Below are 16,483 nucleotides of genomic sequence, written 5' to 3'. Positions count from 1 at the left end.
GCCTAGTATGACCCACCTTTGCAACAGCTTTTATGATTTATTTTAAATTCCCTTGTCATGTGTTTGTTCTACTTCCTGAAACTTGGACATTAGATTTCCATCCAAGCCTAGCATTACAGTTCCATTACATATAAAAATGTGCATAATAATTCACTGGCCACTTGCTACAAATGGAAAGATTTGTATTTTCAACAATGACATTTCATCCAGCCCGTTACATAACAAGTGCTAGGAATTCTAACAGCAACAGCGATGAAAAGTGTAGCATCACACTGGACACCAAAGCAGGGATAATCCATATCGTCACGTTTAAGGAAAGTATGAATCTGCAGTCAACACCAGATAGGAATTCTTGGGGAATGTTCTTAGGAATTATCAATTTTACTTTTTCTTGAACCTAACCCACCTTCATACTTTAGGGCTGCTGTAAAGGTTTTTGCGGAACCTAATAAATCGAGACATCTATTTATTGTGGTTTAAGGCTAAAGTAACTGGAGCTGCAGTCCTGGTTGTGTTCCCATGTTCAAAGTGAGGAGTTTCAGATCCTAATTAGATTTGAACTCTCAAGTGTCACACAAGTATAATTTTACTCTTCAGTAAAATGTAACTCAAGTGTGACCCACATTCTAATTGCCTGCTTGAAAGATCCTGTTGTAGCAGTTTGCAGCACACGGGTTATGCAGTACAAGACTGAAACGCCGCACTTCGCCTTCCTACTTTTATCTTTGCGTCCCTTAATCAGCAGCAAAGGCTGTAGTGTATGTGAAACACACCTTTAGGTTTCAGAGACGTGCTGGAACTTGCCGGATGGGTTACAGTATTGTTAACATTGCGTACAAGGTGTGGGAAACACTGCAGTTTCATCAGCCGATAAAATGTAGCAATGCATGCACAAATTTGGCCTATGAAAGCAAAGTAAAAAGCAGCAATGAAAATGTACCAGTTGTGAAAATACTGCGATGACGCATGTACACAAAAAGGAAAAAGAAAACGCACCACATGCGCAGTGGTGAGAGACAGCTTTGGGAATGCGATAAAGGAATCATGAGTTTTGTGAGCACTAAAATCATGCAGAATGGAGCCACAGTGGGGAATGCTGGTACCTCAGACCTCCCAGGCTGTGGGTTTGTTCTGGTTTCTTATCACAATCTAAAGCCATGTTTCAGGTGAATCAATAGCTTTAACATGTCAGCAAATGAGCATGTGTGCACACAACTGCTCTGTGAGGGGCTGGTGTCCCATCCAGGTTTTAGACCAGAAGCCCTGTACCAGATTCATTGTAATGAATGGATTAAGTATGTCAATGCACAAGTCTGTCATCCATGTCTTTAATAAGAAAAGAACCCACAAAGTAATATAGTTCAACAGTTTATTGTAAATGGTGCTTGAAGAACCCATTTCTGAGCTGACCATGCTGCTGTTGCATCTTCACCTCCCTCGTTTTAGACAAGTGCTCTAGAAAGAAAAGGAACAAGAAGTTCACTCACAATTCTGGACTGAACATTGCAGACTTCCTTAGGCTCACGTGACAAACCATTTAGGGTTCCTGTGATCACACTGTCAGCAATACACAGCAGTGCTGCTCATCCATACCAACCTTTGCACTTGTGGCACATATTCTCTGCCAGTCTCTAGGAAACCTATTAAGTGCCCCTGCCCTCACAATGTAGATAGACTTGTACAACTGTGGAAAAATGCAAAGACAACGTGACTATAAGAACAAGGCAGACAGGAGGCACTGCTCAGTGACACTTCTCCAGGCATAATCCTTCCACAACACATCCAAAGACCTTTAAGAAACCAAAGGCAAAATATTCAAGTGATGCTGAAAATGCAACATTTATCCCCAGATAAAGCCTTTATTCAGCCACTACTCCGGCATTGTATTTGCTTGTGTATAATATATATAAAAAAAAATTGGTAGGAGGGTATTAGGATTTGTCTATCATGTGTTTTATGCACCTACTTGAACGATGAACATCGGTGCAGCAAGTGGTAGGTAAACTAAGTTTACTTGAGACTTACATGTCTGCAGCTATGTCTCTTTCTCTTAATGTAATGCATAAATTGCACTTTTGCCGAGATGTCGCTTTGGATAAAAGCGACTGCTAAATGAATAAATGTAAAGTCCAGGGAGAGACGCATCCAATAACAAGGCAGGTGGAGGGCATGTGAATGTTGTGACACAGTGACGTACCTTGCACTGATGTACCCGACCTCTCAGCCACCTCCCCCGAGCTGCAATCCCTGCAAAGAGAGAAAGAATGTTTAACACTGGACAGCAACCTCAAGACCTCCTGAACTAAAGCATGTGTGTGGGGGTGGTACTTTAAAATGTACTGAGTGATAATAGTACTTTTGATGAAATTGCATCAGTTCCATAAAGTTGTCTGAGAAGATTAAATATCTTCATGCTTCTATTTCAGATGGGAGCTACCCAAATATTCCAAGTTAAGGTGGTGCACATGACTTTAGATGTAATAAAACATTTAAGATATTCAAATAACCAATCTGTGTGGGTTAAGTCACTTGATTTGTTATGGAAAACATTTTGTGCAAGCCAAGGAGACAAGAGGATTTTGAGAGCTTTCAAGTGCTAAAGGCTACGCCGACTGAGTTGAGAGGAAAGAAGCCACAGTGCTGTATGACTACAGAGACAACAGGTTTGAACTAAAGGACACCAAAAAGTCAAAACTTCAAAATCATGCAAAGAAGCATCACATTTTCTCCATTTCTTTCAGACTACATAGAAGGAACTGCATGGCAGAGCTATGCCTGACCTTGGGAACTTTGGGACTAGTCAGTGGCAACAGTAGAAGCCAGCAGTTTCAGTCACAGTTTCACAGATTTCCCTTTCAACAGCGAGCCTTGGGGGCCCAGATAGTGCGATTGAGGGGAAACAAAATGTGGCACCTTGCTGCACGGACCACAGGGCTCAGAGAGTGGTTCTGGCATCACACTCCAAGGGAGGCAGACCTGAGAGGAGGCACCCGCCATTACAGGGCAGAGGGGGGAAGGACAGAGGTGGAATGGATCACAGTGCAGAAATGCTGTATACGCACACGCCATGTTACACAACAACCAAAATGCTCCGTGCACCCAGCTCAGTGTAGGGACCAAGCACAAGCTACTTCACAGCACCTCCAAAGTTTACGTTGGCTGCTCACTGGCATAAGTGAAACCTGAAACGCATATTGCGCCAACAGTTAAATTCGAAACTTTTTCTTGGACACCACGCTGAACATCTTCAGTAGTTGCTCACAATTAAGTACAACCAACCAGTTATGCAAACGTATTCTGAAATGTCGCACGACTGCAATAACACCGCAACTCAGGATGGCACGAGGGAAGTTTTACCCAAAATACCTGCCCCAGCCCAAGTACAGTCCTCTGAAGAGTACTCACCCACCCCTTTTGCCACCCTCTCAAAACTTCCCTTCAGTAAACATGTCCCTCAGACTGCTCAGCACAAAACTACATATTTCAAGCTTTCAGCACATGTAACCATGAACAATCCTCAGGAATAAAGTCCTTCTGATGATCAAATGTGAAACTGCTACACAGCTCAGCATCCAAGGCTACTGTCAGCTTCAAGGGTGAGCCATGTAAATGGTTATGGGTCTCAGAACAGGTCCTTGAGGAACAACACGCATTACCATAGTCATCAGCAGTTGCTTCAACTTCATAAATTATCCAGACAAGTGCGTTATGCTAAATGCAAAGTGCAGAAGCAAAGAACAGGTCCAGTCACTATTGTATGTTTGTTTACTCAAGGTTACACAAAATACTAATTTCATATTAAACACAGGTAATATTCCAGCACATTGCTTATGCACTCTTCTGATGTTCCCCCCCTCACACTGAGAATACTGTTCATATCATGGGTCATACAACAAATTGTTGACAATGGTCGTATCATGCGCTCCATAGAGTGCAGATGTTACGAGGACATAAAGTGAAAACCACAGATCAAATCCCATCCACCCAGTTTACCCGTCCAAACCACCCAACACTGCAAGCAAAGGCAAACCAACCGCCCTCCCAGTATCACATTGAAGCCAGCAACGCATCAGTCTGCAGCCGTCTACAGACGGCCCCAGATTCTCTCACACCAGGTTTGGCAACATGCCCAATCTCACCCAGACCAAAGCCCTCAACGAGGCAATGTCGGAGATGTGGAGCAAAGGAACAGCGACAAAACAAAAATTCTGCACTGTGATTCCATTCAAAGCGTGATGCCAGAACCCCCCTCACAATGTCAATTCACAAGAGGTCAGGAATGGTTACAAACAAAAAAAAGCATTTTTTGTGAATGAAACAAAAACCAACTTACCTTTCCTGCTGATCTGTAAGCACACCTCTTGAGGCATAAGTCCAGGCTCTACTGTCCACTGCCTGCTGCAGAACTACTGATCCTCAAAGCACTCACACTGCCGGAGCCTCTAGAGTGGGAAGGAGTAGGGCCGGCTGCTGTCCCTGACTGCACAGCTACCGCTTCCAAATCCACTCGAGACATGTGGAACAAGCCAAAGACCGGCCCCACAGAGCCATGGCCTCGAGTCGGTCAACGGTAGTCAGGATGAGGGATGCCAGTCTTTTCCCAAGTTTTTGTACCCCCCCCACCCTTCCAGGTAGACTTACATTTATTTATTTAGCAGATGCTTTTCTCCAGTGGAAAAAAAGTACATTGCAATGATCCTTCTGTCCTTTCCTGTTTCATTTGCTTTGTGAAGTTACAACTTCAATGGTCGAGGTTACCCAAGCTGCACTGTAAGGGTGGCATTAACAGGAATGACACCAACACCAGAAATTGGTGTCTTGTTCATTTTAAAGAAAAAGCTTCTAAATATCAAACATTCCAGTAAGACACTATGAAAATGCTAGTACAGTGGTGTAAATGTAGTCAAAATTTAACTCTTACCCTCCTCTCTTCCTCGCAATATTAGTCATAGCTAATGACCCACTTCTTAGGTATTTACCAGTGCAAGGGAGAATCATAGACCTTGGTCCTTGTCACTATAGATGGCTACCATGTGATTCCAGCTGAAAGTATGTGGGTTTTTTTTTTTTTCTTTTTTAAAAGGTACACAACTGGGGAGGCCCAACTGTTACTGTTCTTTTGGCAGCTTTAGCTTTAACCTTATCTTTACTTTCAAAAACATGTTTATCTTCCTATCTTCAAGCAGTTAGCTGATTGCCAAAAACAATCTCTGTAGTGAGAACAGGTATGGCTGGGGGTCATAGCTAACAAAAGAAAAAAAGGGACAGTAGTGATGTAAATAGCTTGATGCACACTCCTAAAGACTGCCCCGTAAAAAACCTACACTGACTTGATTTTTTTAAATGTCTCTTTAAAGAGACAAATACAGTTCACCTTCCAAAAAATAAAATAAAAAAAAAAAATCTATGTAATGCCAAGCACAGAGCTCCAATAATACACTGCCAAAAATGCACACTGCTGAGAACAAAGTCACACATAATGGCCAGTGTCGGTTGCGAAAAAACTTAAAATTAGCAGCCACGAGAGTCAGGTGTCCATCCGTGGTTAACTTTTGTTCTGAGGATCCGCGATGACTCCATTCAAAACAGTCGATCTTCGGTGTCCAAATCTGGGACTTCACACATTGCTCAAAGTGCTGATTACAGAAATGTGTATGAAGTCAACAGCAAATACAAGGCTGTTAGGATGTTGTGGGGGGGGGGGGGGGGGGGGGGGTATCAATTCTGAAAAATCTGTCAAGCCAATGACTAATTCAAAGGCAACTAGTGAATTTTCAGTAACGATGCATCATCCTTCTCTATGGTGCAAGTCAACCAGTGTAATTAATAGATGTACTTTTTACCATAATGCACAGGTAAAGAGCACCAAAGGCCACTTTAAGAGTTGGACAGTGGGGACTACTGGTTTCTCCTGTCATCTTGCAGTTCAAGACTGCTGAGTAAAACCTGTTAAGGAAAGAAATGTACAGCAAAATCCAACATGACGACCACATGAAAGAGAGCAGAGTTAATGGGTTAAAGGTATTCCTAGGCTGTTCAAGAACATCCAGCAAGTTCAGGCTCCTCCAGCCACAGCGTATTTGCAATGGGCTGCAGTCCACTGGGTAGCTATTCAAAATGCATTTACTTCCAGGATAAACAAGACATGGCTGAGTGCAGAGATACTAGTGACAAGGCTTTAGAAGCTAACAAAAGGCTGTGTCATCCTACTAAAGTCTTCATAAACACATCGCACCCAAGGCCAGGACTGACTGGCACTTTGAAGACGGAACACAAGGGTCGACTCATTCATATTAAAATTACACCGAGGTAAGAGCCCAATAATAAAACTGCTCATGGTTACCAACTCTGTAACCCACTTCATGACAATGGAGAGCAGTCAGTGTTTCAGACACACAGAGACAAGTTGTTTGAAGAATCTTTCCTTATGAGTTTGGACATATGCAATTTGCATCCTAAAATTCAGTGTGAAGTCATCTGTTCACTAGAGATGCCTTAAAAGAACAGAAATTTAAATTCAAAATACAAGTCTTGATGACACTGCTCCACAAGGTCAAGGGAAACCGTTCCTATCACCCACTCAGGTTGTGGCAATTTTGGATTTCTCAAATCTTTGGACTTTTACCATAGTGTAAGGTCATCTCCCGTAAAAGGCATTAAAAAGGCAAAACGAATGCCTTCAATAATTTCACCTTGAAGAGAAAATGGAACTGTGAAAAATGATTATGGCTCAAGTCAAAGGGGTTATGAGTGATTATAGTACTCGTTAAAATGTGTTTTTCTGAATCTTTATTGAAAAGAGAATGTCTGGTTCCACAAAAAAGAAAAAAAAAAAGGTGGATGAACATTGTCTCAGCAACAGTTTTCCCCTATTTACGCAAGTGGTAGTTAAGCAGTTCTTTTAACAAAATACACCTTTAGAGCAGGTTCACACATCAGTTTAGTGAAGGAAGACAATATTTCATTTACCATCCGTGTACAAATGTGAGCCCAATGTACTCAGCATAGGAGCAAAACAGTAATTCACTGCTGCATTAAGTTCCCTTTAGGGGAAGAGAAAAAAAAAAAAGGGCAGTTCAAAATTAAGCTTATAAAACATTCAAACAGCATTTTCCCCACTCAATTATGAAAATTCAAATAATGCTCCAATGCAGTAATTTGATTGTTTAGCTGCAGTAAAACTGCACGTGTTACTTTCTGCCTTTTCGCACTTCAGTATTCTAGTAGTCACCAAAAACTGCCCTCCATCACTGTATTTCAGCTGTATTTGTACTGCATGCAGCCAACTGCTGGAAGATGAGCATCAGCCTGTAGTGCCAAATATGCACAGTACAGTGACCACAGTCTGCTGCTTGGCACCTTAAAGTTCACAATCAAAGGTGATATGGGGATTACCAAGTTGCCGTAGGCTTGCAAGCACTGGCCAAGCTGTAACATTTCAGCTGTACCACCAATATCTGGGTGCTCATTTCTCAATTTGAATATAAGTCTAGGTTCCAATGCCTGTCAAAGCTATTTTACAGCATGTTTTGCTGGATATACTCTTACTGATATCATATACTTGCAGTCAAGTTCTTAAAATGATGCAAGTCAAAATATGGTCTTGATAAAGTCATATACATTTAGATTCACATTTATGTCAAGTTACATTCTGAGACAAAGCCAGGAACTGTTCAAAACAACTGTCTCCTGCTGGCACTTAAATCCATGTAAAGTCAGAACCTGTTGCATTCTCGATGCACGCCATACAAGGTGGAGGCATCGGAAAAGCTCGACCACCACCGGGACAGGACCCAATCTATACCGGTATCTGAGCATCCACAACATTCTGCTCCTCAGCCCTAGTTGGAAAAGCATCTAAAGGCTTCACAGCCATTGATTTTGGCTGCATAAGAAAGAGCTTATATTAATATTTATAACAAACTTGGAACCGAGGTTTGGAAATAAACAACCAATTACACTCTTTATTGTAAAGTTACAGGTTCAAATGTTAAATGGCACAAAAACACAGCCGTAGAAAGAATGAGAAACTTACAAATATCACCAAGACATGAGTCACAAAACATAACTGAACAGGAAAATAATGTTGGTCTGGGTAGAGAGACATCTTACCAGTTTTCCACTTTACATACTACTTCAAATACAAAATAAAAAGAAAGGAAGAAATGTCTGTGAACATTCCTTATCTTCTGGCTAAAATGAAAAATTTCCACTTAAATACATGATGTCATCACTAAGGAGAAGCTACCCAGAAGTGCTGCTTTTTCAAGCAGGACCACACGTAGCATTAGAAACGGGGCTTCTTGGCAGGCCCGTCAAATTCCTCGCGCACTCGGCCAAACCCTTGGGTCCCGGGTCCCATCCCACGGGGACCTCCAGGGCCACCCTGAGGGAATCGCTCATTGCGCTACATAATGGTTGGGTCAAAAGGGTATCGTCCACATTTATGCAGTGTAGCATGGGCAGTGGTAAGTTTTAACCCATGAACAGAGCAGGCAAATAAAATAAAAACAAGAGGTGAGTCCGATGCAAGGGTTCGTCGAAACCATCCCGATACCGCAGATCCATGGGTTTCAACAGGAGACATACAAGAGAAAGAGAGGGCAAGGGTTTCATTAGTTAAGTCCTACCAGTATAGCATGCCACAGGCTGAGCTGCATCTCTGGCCGGTGAAGCGTGGGGTGCCAAGTCAGCCATGGTACGGGGAGGATCACAGGGCTTAGTGCTCCAATACAGGGGAAAACATCCCACACTAACTTTACCCCAGCCATCCTCACAGATATTTTGGACTGTGAGAGGCCTGTGGCCTCTTGAAACTACCATGCTGTAGTCCTACAGATCATGCCATTTAAAACCTGAAGTCATCTGACAAGTGTGTTCAACCTCAAACCATGTACATGAGCCACATTCACTGTAGCCCAACATTTTGTTTGTGCAAAGATGCTGTTTTGCTTATTAGTGTTTCAAAGGGCTAAATGGACTTTTTGCAAGTCCAACCCAAGGGAGACAGAACTAAAGTAGTTGCTGTAAAATAGCAAATACCGAAGTCAACAGAAATGCAATTTAGGGTATAGAAAGCAAGTACACCTTGTTACATCTCAGCAATTGTAATCTGCGTCTGTTGCACCAAAATAGGTGAAAAGATCTGGTAGTTCATGCCAAGGGTAGGAGTTAAACATGAAACTTGCTTTGGATTTGAAGTTACCAGAGGGATAAGAGGGAATGCACATCTAGGAGACAAGAGCTGCCAGAAGACCCAGTGAGAATGGCTGATCCCACATAAACATACAGAACTCTTTCAAGGGATTTGTCTGCCAAGAAATAAAGATCTGTGTGGAAGATCTTTTACAAGCAGAGAAGATCTAAATCAGTCATTTCCTAAAGTCGCCAATGCGATCAAATTAAGCTCACATGATAAAAAGATGCTCTGAGAACTCCAGGTATCTCCTGGCATAGTTAACATGCTCAAGTCAAGAGACTAAAACCATCTTTCTGCAAGGTCATGAAGAAGCCTCTGCTTTTAAAGAAGAAAAAAAAAAAACCACATCAGCAGTTCAGTAAAGACCATACAGGTTTAGAACATGACTTGTAGAACAAATGTGCTCTAGAACAAAGGCAGAATTAAGGAAGATACCATGAATAGTGGACAAAACTACCAGCTGTGGACATAAGAACCTGATACCAGCTATAGGAAGTGGTAGCAGGAATATTAAGGTTTGGGGCTGCTTTACTGCTTCAGGGCCTCAGAAACTGGCTGTTACAAAGTCAAATATGAATTGCACAACATATCAGAGCCCTGCAGCAGAATGGCGCAGTACAATAAATAACGAAAGAAATGCAGACCTTCGGAGTGGTCAGTACAGTGTCCAGATTTAAATCCAACTGTCTAGTGACACGTGTACAAGCAAGTCTTGAAATATCCCAAAGCTAACTGCAATTTTGTGTAGCAAAACCCTCCCAGTCAGTGGAAGAGATGGACCAAGCTTTTTTAAAAAAAAACTTACATGCACTTATTCCTGTCAAGGGAGCCAAGTATTGGATCCAGAGGTGTACTTATTTTCCACCCCAAGATTTTGCATTTCTGTTGAATGAATAATTCGCAAAGTTCAATGTGGTGATGTTAACCCTTCAATACCATTTAAACAAGGATCAGGTAACCGCATTTAAAATAAGACTATTTCACATTTCTGTATATCAGTCCAATTCTGTAAAGAAGCTGCCTATACCAAGATTTCATTTCAGTGCTGTGGTTGCAAAGAGATTACTGCCACCCCAGAATAAAACAGTCATTCTTCCCATCTAAACTGTAGCTGTGGGGTGAATACAAATTAAAAGCTTAATGACCATCATCAAAACCAGTGAACAGTGCCATCCAAATAATGCCATGTGCTTACAAGTAGTCAGCAGTCACAAGGACACTGCAGCGAAAAGCTGCCATCTCTAGCAGGAATTCTGTGCTGTAACTGCCTGAGAGCTATAAATGCATAAGTAACACCAGTATCACAGCTGGGGGGGGTCCACATTGGTCATCTCTGTGCAGAAGTGCATGGATGGGCCTCAAATGATTTCCACACACCTGGAATGTCTCAAGACTCAAAACCAGTCTGGAACTTTTCAGCCTTACAGCCATGTGCACATCATGACACATCCAAAAACAAATTCAAGCATCTTATTCATCCATCTTTGGATGAAGATCACCAGCATAGTGGCACAATCAATATTTAGAAGCTGATGTTTTCAATACAAAGACGACAGCATTTCATTTGTATCAACTAACTGCAGGTTCTCTTGGCTCCACAGAAAGGCGGGTTTAATCTGAAATAAGCAAAAAGTCCTGCAATTTCACAAAATCTGCCCTGCTCACATTTAGTGAGGCTTTTAAGAAGGCAAATCAAATCAGCAGTACCACAAGTACTTGTCAGGCTAAACTGAGAACAAGCTACACAGTGACAAAGAGCACATAAGAACTGAAGGATAGAAAGAATTGTGGGCACGCTGCAAATAGCACCTCTTTGAAGGAGATGTCATGGTTGAAGAGTCACGCCCCCAAAATTCTTGTTTGTCATTTTAAATAATGTTAGTTTTAAATGAACTTCACTACGTACAAAAAAAAAAAAAATACAATCAACCTGTACTAAAACCCATTCCTGCTCACAGAACTAGGTAGGCTCATAGTCTCTTTGCTAGATGGTACAGCACACCTGCCCACCCCACTGCAGCAAATGTTTCGTGCATCGCTTCATGAGGAAACAGCGAGTCTGCATTCATTAGTTTCTTGGTCCACGTGATATGCAGTTGAAATCTGTATCACCATTTACTTCAACACAAAACACCACAGCATGGCAATACTCAGTGGCAGGATAAACGTGCCTGTCTGTGTCCACCTAACACTGACGACAGGACTTGCAGGTCACAACCCTACTATGAGCAGTACAAGCAATGGGTCAGACACTGGATTTGAGGGTTTAGTACAGGTTGATCACATGTAACAATGTTTTTGTACAGAAAGATGGGGACTAATGTAGTGGGCCTGGGCAATAAATCAGTAACAAAGTCAAACCTCTAACAGAACTTCCTCTCCAAGGTCATTAATCATACGAATATTAAAGCTGAGCACAACATTCCCTAGTTGAGGCTAGAAGTACCACTACCAAAATGTATTTAGGAATGACTTCAGATTTGTGCTCAACCCTCAGCTTGCTAAACTGGCATTATCAGTATAATGTGTAAAAATGAATTGATCACCTCTCTCTTTCCAACAACAGGTAACTGCTCCAAAGTTTAAACAGGGAAAGGGTTAACAGTAACAGACTCCTTTTACCAATAAAATGAAGTCAGTTTGTGAGTTTATCAAATGCACAAATTTGCCAAGCTCCAATGTTTTAAACAATTCCAAAAGACTGACCTTCCTACTTTAACTATAAACCAAAAGCATTTGAAACAAAAGCTAGTTAAATGTAAATTTTTTTTTTTTACAAAGGTGCTTTTTGAAATAAATTGAAATATTCCTGATGTCCTCAACTTTACTCTTAAGACTAAGTTCTTTAAAGCACTGATGGAAATCAATACAATACTGATATTGCCCAGGCCGACAAGAGTGTGGGGCAGGAGGCAGTGCCAATTTGCTTCAGGGTAACGTGAGGGTGTAGTAGACGGCTAAAGGCTCGCGCAACGTAAATAGACAAGTCACACACAGGTACATGCCTTCAATTTGGCACAGAGCAGCAACTGCAGTAATTTTGAGGTCAGAGGGAATTCCTACTGGGTCTGAAAAATGATGATCAATACAGGAAAAAACCCCTCCCACCCAACCTCCCTCTGCTCCCCCTCAGGGATACATTACCATTTCGTTGGGCATCATGGCACCACCCATGCTGCCTGCCGTGGATGCCCCCATAGCCTGGTGTCCCTCAAAACCCATGCCGCCCATGGGGAATTTCTGACTGGGTGATCCAAAGGGCATGTCTACCGAAAAGGACACCAAGAGAGTTCACATGGCTACTCAGACCGTCTTCTCCACTGATGGCAAGTAGAGACACAGTTGTGGTGGTTGGGGGGGTGTTGCTTATCCAAATGAAGATGCACAGCATCCTAAGATCTCACCTGACATGCCCATAGCTCCACCCCCACCCAGCCTCATCTCACGGTCCCTCTGCAAACATAGAAAAGACAACAGTGAGCACCGGCACACTCAGCCACTGCCCATCAGCCAGAGATGCCCCTAGACTTACGCTGTCCATGTAACCACCCATGCGATACGATTCCTCCCGTTGCCGTCGCATCTGTTCTTCCATTTCTCTCTGACGGAGCATCTCCTCTTCACGTCGGCGGCGCTCCTCCTCTTGTCTTTTGAGTGCCCCAGCCAAAAAAGAGCACACATTATTAACAACACAAAGAGACATAGCACAATGTATCAGTGACTACCAAACCTTAGTTAAGGAGTGGGACCTGTTCCAAAAAACAAAGGACACTTTCAGGAGGGAAATATCTCAGTAGCCACTGCTGTACCTGAGCTGCATTTCCTTGCGCTTCTGCATCTCCTGGCTGTGGAGCTCCTCCATGCGACGCAGCTCCTCCTGTCGCCTAAGCAAGTCTGGAGGGAAACACAGGCTAATTGGTCACCAGGACATAACACAGGCAAAGCAAGGTGCAGGGGTTAAGCTTTATGGGGCTCACCCTGTCGGAGCATGTTGGCCTGGTGCTCGTGGTAGGCATCCTCCATCTCGCTTTCCAACTTCTCTCGTGCTTCACGGATGTTCTTCTCCACCTGCTGCCTCTGCTGCTTCTCCATCTCATCGAGTGACTTCCAGCGCTGGGAATACTCAAACTCAAAGGTGCCAGGGCGGGCGAAGCGAGGAGGCTGCTCGCGCTCCCTTTGTACAGCGATGAACATACAACATTTTTGCACCTCTTAAGAAGGAAAGATTTTAATGTTGTAGAGAACTTGCACTAACAAGGTCTAGTGCAAAAATATACTTACTTTTGGTACATTGGATTCTTCTGTGCCAGCTTCTCTGGCAGACCATCCTCATCATCAAACTGTTCTAGAGGCTCCACTACAACAGGCCGAGGAGACCTGGTACAAATTCCTTGAAGTCAGTGTACACACTAGGCCTGCAAATATACAAGCTACCACTACTCATGGTGTGTGTAGTATACTTCTTAGAATAAAGCAATTCACATAAGCAGTTGTGAATCTACAAGCTTTTTGCAAGTGATTTTCTTAAATCGGGGCCTTGGCAACAAAAGTACAATGGTTCTACATACAGCGGGCGACTTACGAGGTGAGCAGGAACACCCCTTCATTGCAGCGTTCCATGGCCTTTCGGGCAGCAGGTTTTGAGGCGAATTCCACAATTCCTTTCCCCAGGGAGCGGCCTCGATCATCTACTATGACCACAGCCCTCTCGACTTGACCGAACTGTGAAAAGGCCTCTTCCAGCAGCTCATTGGAAACGTAGGGGGACAGGTTGCGGACTGACAGCGCAGCAGAGTGTGTGGCGAAACGCACACGGAGCTGACGGCCTTTCATAGGCACGTCATCCAGCTCCGCCTTGGCAATCTCAGCCAGTGCACGGGACTCCTGTACAGCATGACATATGAAACAATGAGCTTATTCATTTCATTAAGGCTTTAGAGACTTTAAGCCCATTTACTCTCCCAACACCACAGAATTCCGCAGCCCGTTCAAGGAGAAGCAGAGAGAAATTATGTGTCGAGGGCCACTCTGCCAAAACCAGTTTATCCCCAAAGCCTTACCAGACGGATGAAGCCGAAGCCTTTGTTCTTGTTGATAAAGATTTCACTGGGCTCCCCATACTTTGAAAACAGCTTCATGAACTCCTCCTCTGTGATGTCGTTGGGCAGATTTCCAATGAAGAGCCTGCAGCGCTGTGTGTACGTCTTCTCTCCGGGCTTCCGCAGCAAAGAGAGCGTTGCCTTTGATTCCTGAGCGAAAAGCATCAACTTACTCCTTTGAGCAGTATTTATTGAGCTGTCATCAGATGAGTGCCATAAGTATTGTGTAAAGTGGTGAGACAGATGTAAAATACCCAAATACCCCCACTCACTCACTTTCCCACTGCTATTAACTTTAAACTGCAATACTGAACTTCTGTTTGCTCATGTATAAGTCGGGTTTAAAAATTAAAGGACCAAGTCACGTGACCCCAAGAGACGCATCACGCCGACGCAGCAATTAGCTGTTACCATAGCAACTGCTTTTCCGAACGTCCACAAGCCTGGAGGTGACTTTTAATACAATAGAGGTGAAAAAAAGAACCTGGATACATGATTAAAACATGATCACGTGTGTCCCGGACAAAACGCAATTCGCTCGCAGTTCACAAGTTGCAAAGTTATTTCCTTCAAACGCAACAGCAGCCGCCTTAAAAATATCCACTAGCATTAGGTTTTAGTAGTAGAACAAACAGAGCTGCAAGCAAAGCGAAGGTTTACTCTCTCTCTCTCTCTCTCTCTCACTGTGTGTGGCGCGTGTTCTCGCCCCGCCGTGATCTCGACACACAAAATGGCAGCTGCGCCTGAAATGGCGGAAGGAGACGAAGGGCCCCGACCGCGCGGGCACAATAAGTAACACCCCCAAAAAATAGTGCGGAAAGGGACACGGACCCCTCGCGCTGCCATCCATTCCAGCCACAGAAAAAAAACGCGAGCGCGTTGGGCGCCGAGGGGAAAACGCGCGAACGAACGACGAAGGTAGTAGTGTGCGTTGCAGTAAACCTAACTTAGCGCGCTCGCGTTTCGAGGGTTGCGATGAATGAACGGGGCAGAACCGCCGGGGCTCCTACCGACTGCTGCTGCTCGCTCGCTTCCTCGTCCTTCGCGTCCCGTCTCTCCCGGTCCTGGGCCGGAGGCGCCTTGTTCTGCACGGGCTTCTGTCCGTTCCCGAGCCCCGCGTTCGCCTGGTTCTTATTGACCTGCGGCGACGACAGGCCCGGTTTAGGCGGCGGGGAGTGCAGCTTCGGGCTCGGCTGCACCGCCGGGACTGTCTGTGTCGGGGACTTGTTCGCCTGCGGGGGAGGCGGCTGGGTCGTGGTCGTCGGGACTCCGGCCTGGGCCACGACTGGCGGAGGCTGAGGCGTCGCGGGTTTCGGCGGAGGACCTTGGCTCATGGGCGGACCGTGGTTCATTCCGGCCTGCGGGCCTCGATTCTGGAAGGGATGCTGGTTCTGACTTCTGAAATTTGGGTTGCCCATTCCGCCTCGCATCCCTCCGCCGCCTCTGCTGCGTTGAAATCCGCCGCGATTCCTGAATCTGTCCCGGGACATCTTTTTTGTGGTGAATTTAATGTAAAAAATAAAAGCAGCCTTAAAATTATGCTGAAGCTCTAGTCAGAATAACTGGAAAGATGCGTATGAGCCTCTCTGTCGCCGCTCGTCAGCAACCTCCAGCAATTCACAAAATGGCGGCCAGCAGCACCTTTTGTTCCTCTATGGTGTGATTTTGACCGTTCCTCGTCTCCACCCCCAAGCGATGGCGAAACGCAGCCTGTCCTTGTAATTGGTGAATAATTACACGTCATGGTAGAAGGCGGAGTCAACGACGGAACAACAGGATTGTCTTATGTATGTGCTCGTGCTGAGTATCATATCGTGAAGTTGTGTCGTGCGTCAGCAACAAATTTTAAACTTAGTGCTACAAGAAAAATCCAAGCGTTTATCCTGTATTTGTATCTAAATCTCTTCGTTAGTTCGTAAGAATAAACATGCCCTTTGTTTACTCTTGGGTTTAACTTCGTTTTGGAGAAAACAAATCAACGAAAGTAAATGTAAATTAGACCACTTTTCCACAGCAAACTTTTTTCTAAGAGTCGTGTTATGTCTGTAAGAAAAGGCCCCGTGTAACACAACACTTATAAGATCCCTGTGACACAACAGTGCTGCTTATTGAGCAGGAACACCTTGATACCATAGCATAGTATTTAAGCAAGACAAACCACACACTCAAATGTTTAAAAATGTTA

The 16,483-nt window shown here is 44.0% G+C and overlaps 1 protein-coding gene across 2 annotated transcripts; it reads right to left on the bottom strand.

The window, feature by feature from the left end:
• Positions 1 to 1,365: 1,365 nt before the first annotated feature.
• On the bottom strand, positions 1,366 to 15,975 carry sfpq (splicing factor proline/glutamine-rich). 2 transcript variants are annotated; one of them, XR_003797265.1, is made up of 12 exons: positions 15,309 to 15,975; positions 14,260 to 14,448; positions 13,782 to 14,083; positions 13,481 to 13,576; positions 13,177 to 13,373; positions 13,009 to 13,093; positions 12,732 to 12,846; positions 12,604 to 12,652; positions 12,344 to 12,465; positions 2,198 to 2,247; positions 1,598 to 1,684; positions 1,366 to 1,455 (listed from the first exon to the last, which is right to left on the bottom strand). XR_003797265.1 is itself a non-coding variant. In XM_029248091.1 (10 exons), exons 1-10 carry the CDS (start codon positions 15,786 to 15,788, stop codon positions 8,288 to 8,290), a joined length of 1,755 nt encoding a protein of 584 aa, XP_029103924.1. In that variant the 5' UTR covers positions 15,789 to 15,975; the 3' UTR covers positions 5,073 to 8,287. The 2 variants fall into 2 exon arrangements, 1 of the variants encoding a protein (XP_029103924.1); XM_029248091.1 differs by lacking the exons at positions 1,366 to 1,455; positions 1,598 to 1,684; positions 2,198 to 2,247 and adding an exon at positions 5,073 to 8,407.
• Positions 15,976 to 16,483: the final 508 nt, after the last annotated feature.

Source organism: Scleropages formosus, chromosome 23, assembly GCF_900964775.1.
Source record: "Scleropages formosus chromosome 23, fSclFor1.1, whole genome shotgun sequence".
Lineage (NCBI taxonomy): Eukaryota > Metazoa > Chordata > Actinopteri > Osteoglossiformes > Osteoglossidae > Scleropages > Scleropages formosus.
Note: the sequence above shows the minus strand (reverse complement) of the source record. Positions and strands in the feature narration are given on the sequence as shown.

Excerpts from the sequence above, each read along its gene's own strand:
- sfpq (XM_029248091.1), bottom strand. The coding sequence starts at position 15,788 with ATGTCCCGGGACAGATTCAGGAATCGCGGCGGATTTCAACGCAGCAGA. Across the intron at positions 14,084-14,259 it reads GCTTCGGCTTCATCCGTCTG|GAGTCCCGTGCACTGGCTGA; the intron begins GTAAGGCTTTGG and ends CATGCTGTACAG. Across the intron at positions 8,408-12,343 it reads CCATGATGCCCAACGAAATG|CGCAATGAGCGATTCCCTCA; the intron begins GTAATGTATCCC and ends ACCATTATGTAG.